The sequence below is a fragment of the Pseudochaenichthys georgianus genome, unplaced genomic scaffold, assembly GCF_902827115.2.
Source record: "Pseudochaenichthys georgianus unplaced genomic scaffold, fPseGeo1.2 scaffold_438_arrow_ctg1, whole genome shotgun sequence".
In the NCBI taxonomy this organism is placed as follows: Eukaryota; Metazoa; Chordata; class Actinopteri; order Perciformes; family Channichthyidae; genus Pseudochaenichthys; species Pseudochaenichthys georgianus.
Window position 1 is genome coordinate 45830 of NW_027263003.1, and position 16671 is coordinate 62500.

Below are 16671 nucleotides of genomic sequence, written 5' to 3' on the forward strand. Positions count from 1 at the left end.
GTAGAGGAATAGAAGTACACCATTTACCTCTGAACTGTAGAGAGTAGAAGTACACCATGTACCTCTGAACTGTAGTGCAGTAGAAGTACACCATGTACCTCTGAACTGTAGTCAAAGTACACCATGTACCTCTGAACTGTAGAGGAGTAGAAGTACACCATGTACCTCTGAACTGTAGAGGAGTAGAAGTACACCATGTACCTCTGTTACTTACCACCTCTGCTTATATGTCAGCTGAGGTCAAACGTTTTGTCAATAGGACTTTTATTTTGAAAGGACACATCCGGATGTTATGGGTCAGCTTGACTCCCGCCTCTCATTCGGAGAGTAGTAGACCGCTCCGTGCAGGGCATGTGACGGAGAGCTGCTCGCTGATCCCCGGGGACCGGACGGTTGTATCGGACATGTCTTCCCGGCCGGACCAAGACACCGGCAGGTATCGGAAGAAGAGCTCTACCGAAGGCCAGCACCGGGAGGAGAAGTCACTCCGGCACGGCAGAATAGGTATCTGTACTCATACTTATAATATAGGAGCCATGAATTACTCTACACATTTGAGGTACTTTGTATTTTCATTTAAACGCATAACTGCACAAAGTTGTGATCTAAGAGTTAAATAAAAGTATTTTGTGTATTTAAAAAGTAATCTATAATGTACCAGTTATAATTGGCTAATGGACAATATAATACATGAACTATCCCTGATTATTCACCCTAATAACAAATAGTATTTATAATTAAAGCAGGCTATGGCGTAGATGTGATTTGGTCATGTTTACGGTTGTTATTATTTTATCCTTAATCCTTGTGGATCCCCTCCAGTTTAAAAGAGCAGCATTTAAATAATAAAAGTCTGGTTAGCTATAATGTTTAAAACCTTTCAAATTTATTAAAAGATCAATAATCTATGAATATTATAATGTGTATTGCTGGACATAACGCAGTGTCACACTGGATACTCCAGTTTCCCATAACACACAGTGCAACCGACTGGCTCCAAACAAGTTGTGATGTCAACATTGCTGCTGCTATGGTGTTAAACTGACATTCAAACTCTGCCAAACATATCTGTACAGTGAAGCAAAAGGAAACCAATTATATTATTTTAATAATCACTCATACATCCCAGATGTACTTGCTTTCTCATCAACAGTGACACCTTGAAGACCCTACCCCATCAGCCACAAGCTCTGTGCTTAAAATAAAAGTAAGCCTCTTGCCATGTTGGTCACGTTCACTTCTTCATGTTTCTAACAGTGCGTGGATTCTCCAGAGATTCTGCAAGTCTGAAGAGAACTGTCTCCATATGTGAGGAAAACTTCCCAACAGGTAAGAGACTGGAACACTCCGCTCGTGTTTAGATGGTTACTCTAAATCTTTGAAAACTCTGGCAGGACTAGGAGAGCTTTTCTGATGTTCTGAGGTCAATGCCTAATCTCAATGTTTGTGCTAGAGCTTTGCAACATAAGGGTTACCATCCAGCCAACTATCCTAACCTTTACCATATGTGACTATCGAATGGTTAAGGGTATATTGACCATTGCTAATCGTGGCTAACCAGATCACATAATTAATCAATTGATTCCATCTAGAAAAATAACACCTTTTTAAAATATTGCCATACAAGTTGATACAGAAGATGAATCCTAATGACTTTCTGCAACAGTTGGAGTGAGCTCAGTTAATGGACTGAACAGCAGGCTCAGAAACACAGGCTTTAGAAAAGACAGTCTTTTTTTCAGACTTGGCAAAGTTCGGGATACAGTTGATACGTAAGACAGGAACCCAAAACAGACGAGGAGTAGGCAAAACTGGGTCAGGAAACGTAGTAAGGTCAGGTACACGATAAACACTAATCACTGGGAGAAAGAAACTGCTGGAACACGTGACTCGGAGGTACAAAGAGGAACTGATACCGAGGGGAGTGGAGACACACACCAGACACACAGGGGCACATGGAGAATAACTGAGATGATACACAGGTGAGGAACAATCCAGAGTGGTGACTCTGGAACGAGAAGAGGCATAACGATATAAGAAAGGAATTACAAAATTGCTAAAACAAAGTTAACCTGAGAGGACCTTACACTTCCGTAAACTGATGCCATTGCCATCAGTCTCAGCTGTAGGCTGCTTTGTGTTATACACTGATAAACACATGTTAGTATGCTAATGTGCTAAGCTAGGATGGTAAACGTCATACCTGCTTAATAGTGCCATGAAAGCATTGTTAGCATGCTAATGTGCTAAGCTAGGATGGTAAACGTCATACCTGCTTAATAGCGCCATGAAAGCATCGTTAGCATGCTAATGTGCTAAGCTAGGATGGTAAACGTCATACCTGCTTAATAGCGCCATGAAAGCATTGTTAGCATGCTAATGTACTAAGCTAGGATGGTAAACGTCATACCTGCTTAATAGCGCCATGAAAGCATTGTTAGCATGCTAATGTGCTAAGCTAGGATGGTAAACGTCATACCTGCTTAATAGCGCCATGAAAGCATTGTTAGCATGTTAGTATGGTATCATGCTTCAGTTAGCATTTAGCCCAATATCACAAATGTTACATTTGTCTCAGTGCTCTTCACAGTGTGTACAGAATATCAGTATGACAATACGACACCCTCTGTCCTTAGACCCTCTGTCCTCAGACCCTCTGTCCTTAGACCCTCACATCGTACAAGGAAACACTTCTGGAGAAAACACACAGTTTAAAGGGAACATGGGAGAAACCTCAGGGAGAGCAACAGAGGAGGGATCCCTCTCCCAGGACGGACAGACGTGCAATAGATGCCGTGTGTAAATTGAAAAGATAATACATTTGCAACATAGGTAGTCCAAATGTTTGGAAATGCATCTGTGTATAATAGGAAGATGAATCCACGAGGATATCCATCCAGGACCTATGATCCAGGACCACAGCCACGACTCAAGATCCAGGGCTCGCGATCCAGGACACAGGATAAGATGGACTTTTATTAATCCCTCGTGGGGAAATTATTTCTCTGCATTTGACCCATCCTAGTGTTAGGAGCAGTGTGCTGCCATTTTGAACGGCGCCCGGGGAGCAGTGTGGGGAACGGTGCCTTGCTCAGGGACACCTCGGTAGCACTTGGTCTTGCCGGGACTTGAACTGGTGACCTTCCAGTTCCCAAGCCAAGTCCCTATCGACTTCACCACCACCGCCCCAGGACCGCAGGATCATCCATGACTCCGGATCCCGGGCGTATATAGACACCAAAAAGAAAGAGATTTGGGGAAGCTGGGTTAATGGGAACATGAGAGGACACAGGTACAGACAGAGAGAAGGAAGAAGTAAGATGTCCCCCGACAAACTAAGCCTATATCAGCAAAACTAGGGGCTGAATCTAATCAGCCCTAACTATAAGCTTTATCAAAAAGGAAGGTCTTAAGCGCACTCTTAAAAACGGATAGGCTGTCTGCCGCCCGAACACAAACTGGAAGCTGATTCCACAAATGTGGAGCTTGATAAGAAAGGCTCTGGCTCCCATTGTACTTTTAGAGACTCTAGGAACAACCAACAACCCTGCATTCTTGGAACGCAAATGCGCTAGTAGGACAGTAGGGTATAATGAGTTATTTAAGGTAAGATGGCGCCTGCCCATTAAGGGCTTTGTAGGCGGGAAGAAGAATTTTTAAATTCTATCCTGTGTTCTATAGGGAGCCAGTGTAAGGCAGCCAGAACAGGAGTAATGTGGTCCCTTTTCCTAACTCTGGTTAGTACACGAGCCGCAGCATTTTGAATCAGCTGAAGCGACTTGACTGACTTCTTGGTACTCCCTGATAATAAAGAGTTACAATAATCCAGCCTAGAAGTAACAAATGCATGGACTAGTTTCTCTGCATCGTTTTGAGGCAAAATATGCCTGATTTTTGCAATGTTACGTAGATGGAAGTAGGCGGTCCTTGAAATTGATTTTATGTGGGCGTTAAAGGATAAATCCTGATCAAATATAACACCAAGATTCCTTACAGTCTCACTGGAGGCCAAATTAATGCCATCCATAGTTAGTATATCTTTAGATCATTTGTTTCGTAGATTCTTCGGGCCAAGTACAATAACTTCAGTTTTGGTCGTGTTTAACATCAAAACGTTTAAGGTCATCCACGTTTTTAAGTCCTTAAGGCAGTCTTGAATTTTATTTAGATGATTAATTTCATCAGGCTTGATTGATAAATATAGTTGAGTATCATCCGCATAACAATGAAAGTTTACAGAATGATTCCTTATAATATTGCCTAACGGAAGCATATATAATGTGAACAAAATAGGTCCGAGCACTGAGCCCTGTGGCACTCCATGGCTAACTTTGGTTTGCGTGGAAGATTCATCGTTAGCACCGCTGTGCAGTGGTGGAAAGTAATTAAGTATATTTACTCAAGTGCTGTACTTAAGTACATTTTGAGGAACATGTACTTTACTTGAGTATTTTCATTGTATGCCAATTTATACTCTACAACATTTTAGCAGCAAATATTCGACTTTTTGCTCGCTACATTCATTTGACATTGACAACATAAGTTACTAGTAACCTTTGCTAGATGTTATTATTAATAGACACATTAAATCAACTAACACACTATAATGTACTTTTATGGATGTAAATACCTTGCCGTATAACATATATTAATGTTATGTCATCCAACAGCTGCAAAATGATAGACACATTAATCTATTACTAATTATAAACCAGTGGAATAGTTTTTCGAAACTATTCGCTTTAGATAATGCATACATTTAGATTTACGACTTAAGTAACTTTGACCTTTAACAGAGTATTTGTACTCTTTTACCTGAGTACTTCTTCCACCACTGCAGCTGGGCCTATACAGCCTCACAGTGGCTGTGTAGTCTCTTAATGTTATAATCACATATTTCATATTATTTCCCAAAGCAACAAAGGGGGCACTGAAGTCCTGCTTGTCACCCCTTGCAGTTTTGTTGGAGAGGATATTTCACGAGTAAAGAAATAAATCTCTCCACCTGGACGAGTCACGAGAAATCACATGACATGAGTAAAAGTCATGAGGGAGAATTTGAAGTGTTTTATACCTTGAACCTGAGTTCCTCTGGAGTCACTGATTCATCTGTCAGGTGCTCATCGTCTGCTGAAGTCACAAGATGAGCTCAAACACATAAACCTACTTTTCTTGAACCACTTTTATCAACCAATTATTATTTGTATTTGAAATACATCATTATAAGGTGTATATAGGTGTGTTTACAACTGCAGCGAACGCCTCAGGTCATTCATGTTTGTTCTTTTTAGCAAACATCAACAAGAGAGGTAGTTTCATCTAACTGCATGTGATGTCATTAAAATACTCAAAAATACTGCAGTTGACCTTTTTTATGCAGCTTTACTGAGTAGCTAAGTAATTAAAGTTACATTTAAAATGGGCTATAATACACTTCCTGGTCTCCTTATGGCACCTATAACTGAGACAGCTTTACATGCTGTGTGACATCTCTCATGCAACACTGAGCAGAGGGGAGTCCAGTCATTCAGGGTTCAGGTGCAAGTCAATGTCCGCCATTCACAAGTGTACTTAAGTCAAATTTGAAAAAGTATACGCATCAAAAAACACGTTAAGTACCAAAAGTATACTTGTTTTGCAGAATGGCCCATTTAGGCAACACATATTGAAATGATTGTAATACAATAATTGATGCGTTAATGTGTTCATCCCTTCAATGTTGCTCTTGGTAAAATGGGGGTTTATTTGAATGACTTTATACTGCTGGGTAGCTTAACCAATAATACTATTTGATCATGTATTAGTTGATTTATATTTGATATTAATAACCTAAATCTGCAAAGTAACTAGTAACTTAATATGAAAAATAAATGTAGTGGATTTAAAAGTATAAAGTAGCATAATGTGGAAAAAGTTAAGTACAAGTACCTATATTTTTTTAGCAAAGAGTAAATGTACTTTACAACACTGGTTGCAAGTGACACCGTTATGGACAGTACCTCAAACATGACGTTTATAAGCATTTTAATGAAATATGTGGTTTTGTAATGCACTCACATCGGGTGGATAATGTTCATTTACATTCAGCTCAGCAGCTGTGACTGATATACACATTTTGATGTTTAAGGGTTACATTCATGTGGTTAATAAGATCTGAGAGCAGGATGTGTAGTGAGAGTGAACCTTCATTCATGTTTGTGTCTGTGTGTCTGTGTGTCTGTGTGTGTGTGTGTGTGTGTGTGTGTGTGTGTGTGTGTGTGTGTGTGTGTGTGTGTGTGTGTGTGTGTGTGTGTGTGTGTGTGTGTGTGTGTGTGTGTGTGTGTGTGTCTGTCTGTCTGTCTGTGTCTCTGTCTCTCTGTGTGTGTGTGTGTGTGTGTGTGTGTGTGTGTGTGTGTGTGTGTGTGTGTGTGTGTGTGTGTGTGTGTGTGTGTGTGTGTGTGTGTGTGTGTGTGTGTGTGTGTGTGTGTGTGTGTGTGTGTGTGTAGCTCTGCCCGTGCTGCTGGATGTGGTCGGGGGTCCCGAGAGTCTTCCTGCAGACGAGCAGACACAGGAAATGCTGAGAGGGAAACTGCGCATTCTGCAAGCTGACAGCACCGAGGTCAACGCTCTGTTCATGGTACACACACACACACACACACACACACACACACACACACACACACACACACACACACACACACCACACACACACACACACACACACACACACACACACACACACACACTCCTGGCATTTTACGCTGTACAAGAGTCCAGTTTCTCACAAGCTATGAATGACTGGGTTTGTAAAGGCTGTCTGTCTGCTTGGTTTGCAGGACTGCTTCAAGTGTTAAAATGGTAGCTTAAACATAAACAATATATATTCGAAACCCTAAGAATAAGTTATAAAACAGAAACGAAAGGAAATCTAAATGTTCAAAATAGTTAGTGATTACATTGATGCGACTGATCCTTGCAGATCACTAGTTCTAAGTTAATTTCATATTGGTTGTGGTTGACTCTAAATATCTGAATATCCAAAGAAACTTCTTAAGCCACTCCTTAATAATACATTTTTTTTCTTTATTACAGCTAAATGATACTACATTTAGTTTCTCTCTCTGTCTACAGGAGCTGTCTACTCATCTGATCTCCATCAACAGTGAAGAAAATATAATGTTTGTCACATTCAAAACATTTGAAGAAATATGGAAGTTCACCACATATTACACTATCGGTAGGTATTTAAAATAAGGCTAAAGTCCAAAAGAGAAAAATGTAATTGTACTTTTCATATTTCTGACCTACTGTATGGAGTACTGGGTAGTAATGATAATGCTAATACCGCTATTGCTGCTGCTAGCAGACATAATGCCAGTGGTCATAGTTCAGAACGTGTGTTAAAGAATAGGTCTGTTCAGAGCATCGCTTCTTCCTCCTGTGCTGCAGGTCTCCTGGGGCGCTGCATGGAGGGTCTGCTGTTAGACCAGAGGTTTTGTCTCAGTTCTCTGAAGGAGGACATCAGGATCCAGGTCTCCATTCAGGAGGAGACCCTCAGCCTGATCTACAAAGGCATCCTCATGCAGGAAGGTGGGGGACAGCACTAACAATAGCTAATAGTGGCCTCTAAAAGGTGGGAAAGTGGAAACATTATAAACCCAAGAGCTGTAATTAAACCAGTGATGTTGAACCACTGTGTTCAACACCAGTGTGCCGTGGGAAATTAACAAATCGCACTTAATCGGTCCCCAAAAATATTATGAAGTTACTGCAGATAGTTTGTTAAGCGTCTGTGCCTTCAATGTAGTGGCTGGCTAATGAAATACTCTTCCATGCCAGTGGGTGGCAGTAGGTAGCGCGATAACGATGTTCATTTAAGACAGTAGAATTAGGTGATGTCGATGGAGACAAACAGCGATGGATACATATTTGAAGATGAAAAAGGCAGAACTGGGTCCTGGACAAAGATCGGAGTGATAGTCAACAGCAATACAAAATGAAAACGTGTCATTAAGTCACTTGAAAAACACTGATATGAACCAATAATGATCTTTTAAACAAATCACATGCAACTGACCATTTTAAATAAAGAAATATATGACATGCTGACAGTTCACACGGCTATCTTTAGGGTCTTTCTTTGCTAGCTGTAGCACCAACCAGATGTTCGACAGCTCCACCTCTGGAGGGGACCTGTACCTGGAGCAGGGGGACATAGCCCAGTTCGAGCCCCCCTTCCTGGGCTCAGGGTGGACCATGCTCTGCCTGGCTGATGGAGGCCGAGGCACTGCTCCCAGACCTGCTGTGAAGCCCGTCGTCCCTTTCTATCAGTGAGTCACATGATGGGCTCAATACGGTCTCATCCAAGTATGTCTCACTGACAGTCACGTTTCAAGTTCTCACATGATACGGTCTGTCCACAGGTGGTTTCTCAAATCCTGTGCAGAGGGCATTTTAGTTGGTGATGGGAAACCCTCCTGTGACTTCCCTCTGCAGTTGGTAAGATAAGAGAAAGAATCTGTTTGAATTATGAACACACCTTTCTATTGAGGGCTCAATGTGATTACATACGGGAGCTGACTTGGGCAAAGGAGCGACAACAGCCCAAACACTAGAGCTTCAGAAACAATGCAAGTATAAAACCTTTCTCTTTATTGCAGGTTTATTTGGAATGCAGCATTTTGTATTTGCAAGTGCTTCATTAATAGGTGCTTTCACACCGCAGTACTTTTCCCACAAAGGTTCATCAGAACTTAGTTCATCAGAACTCTTTAGTTCTCATGGACTAAATAACCGGAGTAAGTCCCTGGGGGTGGATTAGGCAAATGAAGCCGCTGACGTCACTTCTTCTTCTTCCGCTTTGAGTTTACTGGCAGGCCGCAAACCACTTCAGCCTTCCGAGTAAATCTCCAGAACGCCGACACCTCCTCATCTCCACCGCTCCCATGTTTTATTTTGTGTTGCCATAAGTTAGTCTCTATGCGTTTCTGCGCTGGGCTAATGCTAATAGTGCTAATGCTAATAGTGCTAATGCTAATAGTGCTAATGCTAATAGTGCTAATGCTAATAGTGCTAATGCGAGGATAATAAAATGGCGGCTTCACAAAACTTTTTGGGAGTTTGACGGGGCGTGGTTTGCAATCCGCCAGCCAATCAGACACAGGAACCTTTTTCTCCCACGAAGGTCCGGCTCTCTAGCAGGACGGGAAAGGGGGTAAAAAGGTTCTGATGAACTCATTTGGTTCCGGATTTTTTTGGTGTGAACGCAACATTTTGGAACTAAAGTGGGAAAAGTACTGCGGTGTGAACGCGCCTAATGCCACATTTTAAGTAAACCATGTGCATGTTTGTCAAGTTGGTGAAGATATTCTATCTTTTGGCACATTTGGATTTTCATATTTGCATTGTTTCTGAAGCTGCAGCGAGTTTCTCCTAAAGGGAGAGTTTTGGGCCGCTGTTGCACGTTTGTACCTGCCAGCCATACTTACATATTGCCTGAATCTTTTAAACGCGTTTCAATTTCTAACACTAGTATCATTTCAAGAGGCCTCTTCTTTACTTTAAACTTTAATCTCTTTAGTATTTCTTTGAAAATGTTTGCCTTTTCCCCCTCTCTCCACAACTGAGATTTAAACTGCTTTTCACATTGGGACTTCAACACTTCAACTGAGAGGAAATCCTCCCTCTGTAACGACTGTCCAACTGACATCTCAACCACTTTACCTGCACACACATCAACTGACACTTCAAGTCCTTTAACACTAGAACCGCCAGAGGTCGCTGTATACCTAAAACCGCTTTATACCTCAACCACTTTACCTGCACACACATCAACTGACACTTCAAGTCCTTTAACACTAGAACCGCCAGAGGTCGCTGTATACCTAAAACCGCCAACGGGTAAAATGTACCCGCTATTGATTTCCAAGGTACAATGTTCTTTTATTTATCATACAGAACAGTGAGTTTTGATCGCACAGGGATGAAACGTATACCATAGAATCTGTGGACTCTCAGCTTTTCATATGATATAGTTTGTGCAGATAACATGAAGTATAAATATCGCTAAGAGTGCTGATTTAAACGCTTGGTGTTAGTCTTGTGTTTTGTTTAGGTCCAAATCTATAACTATCTATCATCTATCTGTAATGTTCTGTTCTATGACATATAATTGTCTACATAAACAGATGACGCGGACTACTTCTCTCATTCCCAGTGTCCATCTTTATTCACGTCACGTAACCTGCACACATCCATTACGTCCTCAACGTGAGCTCAGTCATCCAAGATTCTTGTATTCTCCAAGATGTTACACTATCTATAACTATCAGACAAAAGGCGTTACTATAGCAACACGTCATGTTTACGCTGCATTTCTATGAGGTAAATATTACCCGCTGGCGGATATAGTGTATAAATGGCAATTTTGTTGGCGATTTTTCAATCTGACTTCATATTGACAATTGTTAACAACAGAGGGTGCTACATAACACACTTTCAGGAAAGTCACGGACTGGGAGACTTTAATTTGTTATTGAAAACCAGTTCCAATGCCGTACTTAGTGCCCCGGCACTAAGTACCCCAGGGCACTAAGTACCAATCGTGTTCAAACCGGAGTACTTTTCCCTGAGGGAAGATTACGCAAATGAGCCGCTGACGTCACTTCGTCTTATTATACTCTCGTATACTGCCACCCAAAGTCCCCGGCCGGAAGTTACTTCCGAGTAAATCGCCAGAACGCCGACACCTCCTCATCTCCACCGCTCCCATGATTTGTGTTGCCATAAGTTATTCTCTTTCCGTTGGTGCGCGGGGCTAATGCTAATGCTAATGCCAGCAATTACAATGGCGGCTTCAAAAAACGTTTCAGGGGCGTGGTTTGCAATTCGCCCAGCCAATAGAAATTGGTACTTTTTTGGTACCACCTCTCTAGCAGGCACTAAAAATGGGGATAAAAGTTCCCGGCACTAAGTACTCTTTTTTGTGTGAACGCGACATAAGGGGTACTAACGGAACTAAATGGGAAAAGTACGGGGAAAAGTACTCCGGTGTGAACGAGCCTAATAAGTTGAACCTAATATTCTTTTATTTAAACTTAATATTATTGCTTTGAACTAACCTAATACGGTTCAGTTTTTTCAGTGAGCTCTTCTGAATACTAAGTACAGTGGCAATGTATCCAATCTCTTTTGTTCAGCCAGAGGAACCTGTCTTGCCACAATGGAGTACGATGCTGGGGGCCCAGATGAGATGAGCGTGGCCCCTGGTGATCGCATCATCATCGTGGGACTTCTGGTGTCTTGTTTTGAGTGGTTCACAGGGAGGAAGGAGGCCACAGGAGAAGTGGGTCTGGTGAAGACAAGCCTGGTGGAACCCTCCACTGACATCACCCAGTGAGTTTACCAGTATCACAGAGTTAGCTGTTGTTAAATTGATTTGCAACAGAGTATAATATCTTGTTCTTACGTGGTCACCTTTCCAGGTCAGAAGATATTTTTTTGGATGGAGAGGAAAGAACACTCTTCAGTGTGCAAGAGGACAAAGTCTTAGAGGAAACAACTGCGTTACTGCAGAAGAAATCCCAATATGATACCGGTCAGAAATACAAACTTGGTGAGACAAAAACGCTGCAAACTCACAGGTCAAAAACCCAACAAGTATTCCAAGCAAAGTAATAATGTTGTCATTGCCTATAGAAAAACAAACACCAGTTAGCCAGAAGGCTTTCATCATGTGGATGACATACATGTTTGTGTCAAACGTCATGGCAATCAGTCAGAAAGTGGTTGATAAGGTTCATTGAAAAATGTTGGTAATACTGAACAAAACCTTAAAGAGCCTGTGACAGCATCCCAACAACTGTTGTGCAATGAAATATTGGGCTACTAGTAATCTCGAACCGTCAGCTTAAAAAAGAAAAAGCGATACCGTTCCGTTAAATATCAATAATTTCGAACATCGTGGGAAATTCCTTCGACTCATTTTGAAGTTTTGGGGGAAGCCGGAAGTGACGTCAATGCGGGAACGCTTCGAGAGCCAAACACGGACAAAGTGTGTTGTGTCATGCGTAGAAATGGTGAATTACTGAGTTTAGGCACGTTAATAACGTTTTAATGAAGCAGCTTGGAAGCAGGAGTGGGTGTCAGCCGGGCCCTCCCAAATCCACCGTTACATCTGGGACCCAGGAGATGGCACCATTGGAGGAGACGACCTACCGCGCCGGCAGTGGACCACTCTAAACCGTCTACGAACTGGGGTCGGTCGCTTTAAAACCTCGATGAAGACGTGGGGCTTGGCGGACAGTGCGGCATGCGAGTGCGGTGACCCTGAGCAGACCGCTGTCCATATAATCACCATCTGACCCTTATATGGACCACCCTCGGAAGCCAGCCTCTTCGACCTAGGACCAGAGATGCGGGCATGGCTACACGACACCGAGTTGGACATATAACGTTATACGAAAGAAGAAGAAGAAGTTGACTGCAGTATATTCATATTCGTCAGTGCTTTCATGTCAATTTGGCGACATAAACATAAATGATCGTGGTGAAGATGATGATTACATTAGGATTAAAAATCGGGAGTGAGAGCTGCTGAATTTCCTCCCGTCGGATGTGATATAAAAACAAATCGATTATTTTTGTGGTTGTAAACTCAAGTGGATGAAACTACATTTATTAGTGCTTTCATGTCAATTCGGCGAACATATGATACATTAAATGATGAGTGAGGATGATGATTAAAAATCGTTTGTTTGAGCCGGTCTGCATTTACTGATGAGAAAACAAACCGATGCTTTTTGTAGTTGTAGTAGTACACCAACGTGGATTAAACATGTGTTTTTTTTACCACAATGTTGGGAAATTAATGGATAAAATGCACGGATTATTATTATTATTCCACTCCGATCGGGGACACTAGGTCCACCGTTTCCCCGCAGCGAGGGCTCCCCCCGTTGACAGTTTACGTGGGGCTGGGGTGCAGTGGCGGACTGGCCATCGGGACGAATCCCGATGGGCCGGTACCGAAGTGGGCCGGTCGGATAAGTAACTAGCACATCCCCCATAGGCGGCGCGTGAGGCTCAGGTTTGAGAAGGCTACATAAGCTTCTTTTACCTGACGCTGCCCGCCTCCGGCGTCTATAGAAAAGAGATCCACTCAGTGTGCGGAGTTTAAATCTCTCAAGTCATATTACAGGATAAAGGAAATACAGTTTAAACTGCCGTATGCAGAGAAGACGCCGACGTGTCGCACTTATCATTCATATTACATCATCAATCAGATCATCGATCATATAATATCATAATATATCATATTTCCTGATCTGAGTCAGCTTCTCCAGCCTCATCTGGCCGTGCAACACTCACAGTGTCACAGACTGGATGCAGAAGTATTATTTAACACATTATGTTGACGAAACACTCGAGACAAATGTAATTTAAAGTCAGATCCACTCGTGTCTTAGACGTGAACGCGCTCTCAGCTGGAGAGAGAAACCCTGGCTTGATTTACCGAGTTGATAACCAGCGTCGTAGGACCGCTTAGCGAGATCTCGTTGTTAGTTTGTTGTTGTTAGTTTGTTTGTTACTCAAACATATCCAGGGTCTGTTGAACTGGCTTCGTAGTACAGGGCACAGGTGGCGAGCAGCGCTAATGTCAAAGACACAGACATTATACATTATATTTGTATTTTACCAGGATGCAGTGACACAAATATTTACATATTTACATTTACTATCTACAGCACCCGCCGCCCCTGACATCCCCCACTCCCCCCGTTGACAATTTACTAGCGGGTACCGAAGTGGGCCGGTCGAGAGTCCCGGGATGATTTGTAGTCCCATTCCACCACTGGCTACATGACCATATGATCGCCCATATTGACGCACCTCATTCCTAACTTCTAACAGATACAACATAAACCGATCCTTCAGCCTCATATGAGCTCTCAGACACGTTCAACATTAACCTGTCATCGCTGTCTGAGCTTGCTGCTGTGTGCGCCGTCGTGCGTTTACATCTGACTGTATATATATATATATAAAGGTTTACATGCAGAAGCTGGGATCCTGAACGGTGCAGCTGGAGCGCTGTGCCCGCAATGACGTCACCCATCATTTGGCGGGACTTGAAGAATCCAGAGAAGATCCAGAAAATGGTCGACATTGAAGGATTAATGGTTATCAAAGTACAAATATCCAAAATCAGTTCAGTAACGGTTTCAAGGGGACAATATTTACTCAAATTGACGGGTTTGGATGATGGGGGAAAACCGTGTCACAGGCTCTTTAAGGAGTTGTCAAATATTAATAGGATTCAATCGGACTCAAACCATGTCCAGATAGACAGTTGTTGAGGTTCCACTGGGTTTCCTCATTCTCTTTTTGTACTTTGTTTTGTTCAATCCCAGATACGATGAGTTGCCAAGACTCTGAGAAACAAAATCACGTATGTATTGACATCTACAGTAAAAGTGACGTTAATATATCTAAAAGTCTTTATGTATTACATATTCTCTATTTCTGATTTTCATTTTGCAGTCGGCACTTCAAGCAAAGTTGATGCTCAGACTGACCTTAAGAGAAATATTCAGAGGATACTTGATCAGGGAAAGCACTCCTCACCAGATCCCGTAGTGAGCGTTAACGGGACTCTAAAGGAACCGCGCCTTGCAACAGAATCAAAGAACCCCATCCCTCCGTGCTTCACGGTCCACCCAGTGGTCGAAGGAAACACCAATACCGAGAACTTCATCCCCCTCCTCTCTTTCCTGGAGGGACGAGACTACAGAGCAGAGTTTGGCGTCCTGTATGGACTGGGTTCAGAACTCCTCGCCTCCTCCATCTTCACCGGTCACTCTGACGAGGATGAGTTGATTGCCTTCCTGGGTGTTGCTAGGGAAACAGCCAGGAAGAAGCGACTCTATTGGCCGCATACTCGGTTGTGTTTTCTGTTGGGTAAGCTTTGTGCTGGGAGGTTGAAGTTCAGCCAGGCCCGGGTGTACATGGAGGAAGCCCTCAGCGTGCCACGAGAGGGCTTCACGGACCTCAGGTTGTTGGCCAGCATCTACTCCAGACTGGTTCCCATTTACCTCCTGCAGAAAAATACTGAGAGTTTCTTTGCTCTGGCCGAACGACTCGCTGCCTTGCTATTTGGAATCCCAGACTGCCTGGCGTGTTTAGAAGACAACTCCGCTCTTAAATACATCCTCAAGAAAGCTGTTCTATCTCACAACCAAATGGCGGAGGCCCGGGCTTGTTACCAATTGGCGAAGCACCACTTGACTCATGCTGAAGGATTGCGAGTTGTTCCTTATCTCGAAAGACTACTTGTTCTTTCTGGTGAAGCTCAAAGGACTTGGGGGACCTCTCCCAGCCAGGAGTACCTCACACTGGGAAGGATGTACAGTGAACTCCAGCTCCCCCACCTCAGTGTGAGTTCAGCCAGGAGAGCCTCTCTGCAGCCCTGTGCCACACTGACAGACTGTCTCAGCAGCATGGCGCTAGCTATGCACAATGTCAACAGACTGTATGCGTTCACAGAACAGGAAGCGCCTGTCCCGCCTGAAGTGGCTCCATATTTACACCAGGCCCTTTCTTCTATCCAAGGAGAAGGAAGTGATCGATACCATGTTCTGGGTCATCGGATTGCTGTTTGTCTCAGCCAACTGTTCTGCAAGAACTCAATGGTTGGACAGGCCATCTGCCGCATGCATACTCTGATCAACAACACCGGACGCTCACTCTGCATCTCCGTCCCAGAGAGAAACAGCGCCCTCACCTGGCTGGCATGGCTTCACATTGACAATCATCAGCCAGATGTTGCTTTGGATGTCCTGGATCTGGTCCTAGCTTCCATGCCAGAACACTGCACGACCCCTCAGGAAGGTCTGTGGACGTCTTTATGTGTTCAAAATAACAGTCAGAGGGATTGAGAGGGGCAAGTAAATGTTTCTAGTATCTAAGGAGCAACTTACAATTTTGAACTACAGTCAAATACACCTTTGTAACTGTCATTGTTCACTGAAACCAGCAATCTAGTGCCTTGCTAACAGACTAAGCTAGTCTTAAGAGTAATGACCATTTTAATCATTGCTTTCTATGAATGATTGCCCTGGTATTCTAGCACTATCTCCGAGGCTAAAAGTCGACCGTGTTTCCTGATGTCCTTTTCCCTATTTAGTCCACAGAAAGATATTGGATCCTTAGAAAAGTTATTACTTAACAGTGATTTAGATTTTGCAAAAGCACTTCCTGGTTAAACATCCAACCAAAGGAATCGTTTAACTCCAATATTTAAATGCCATCATGTGCTGCTCTTTACTCAAGCAGTCACAGTATAGGTTTGAACTGAAGAAATGCGCAGACTTTTTAAAGATGTGTCTTCATTAAAAAACCATAATCAGTGTGAAGGCAAGGCAAAAACCCGATTTGAAAACAGGCTATTTCCAAACCGCTGAAGTAAATGTCTCTAATTTAACATACAGGTGTGGTCCTCAACATGCGTGGTGTTGCACTTCGATACATGGGTGACCTCCGGAGGGCAGCAGAGAGCTATCAGGCTGCTGTGGACATCTGCCAAGAGTATGAGGACATGCCAAACTGGGCTGTAGCTCAGGCTAACCTAGGTAAGATAGAATAGACTTGCAGACACATGAATGGACTCTGGTTCTGTGGGTGACTGTTGTTCTT

General features: G+C 42.9%; 1 protein-coding gene across 1 annotated transcript in view; it reads left to right on the forward strand.

The window, feature by feature from the left end:
- Positions 1–302: 302 nt before the first annotated feature.
- The window catches only part of LOC117442499 (SH3 domain and tetratricopeptide repeat-containing protein 1), a 25475-nt gene continuing 9106 nt past the window's right edge, over positions 303–16671 (forward strand). Inside the window, exons 1-13 of the mRNA XM_034078503.2 lie at positions 303–504; positions 1258–1329; positions 6486–6616; positions 7111–7216; positions 7429–7569; positions 8111–8309; positions 8403–8478; position 10458; positions 11178–11373; positions 11463–11593; positions 14391–14432; positions 14521–15867; positions 16467–16607. Of these exons, the coding sequence (XP_033934394.1) occupies positions 405–504; positions 1258–1329; positions 6486–6616; positions 7111–7216; positions 7429–7569; positions 8111–8309; positions 8403–8478; position 10458; positions 11178–11373; positions 11463–11593; positions 14391–14432; positions 14521–15867; positions 16467–16607 (2683 nt within the window). The 5' untranslated portion in view covers positions 303–404. The remainder of the gene's footprint in view (positions 505–1257; positions 1330–6485; positions 6617–7110; positions 7217–7428; positions 7570–8110; positions 8310–8402; positions 8479–10457; positions 10459–11177; positions 11374–11462; positions 11594–14390; positions 14433–14520; positions 15868–16466; positions 16608–16671) is intronic.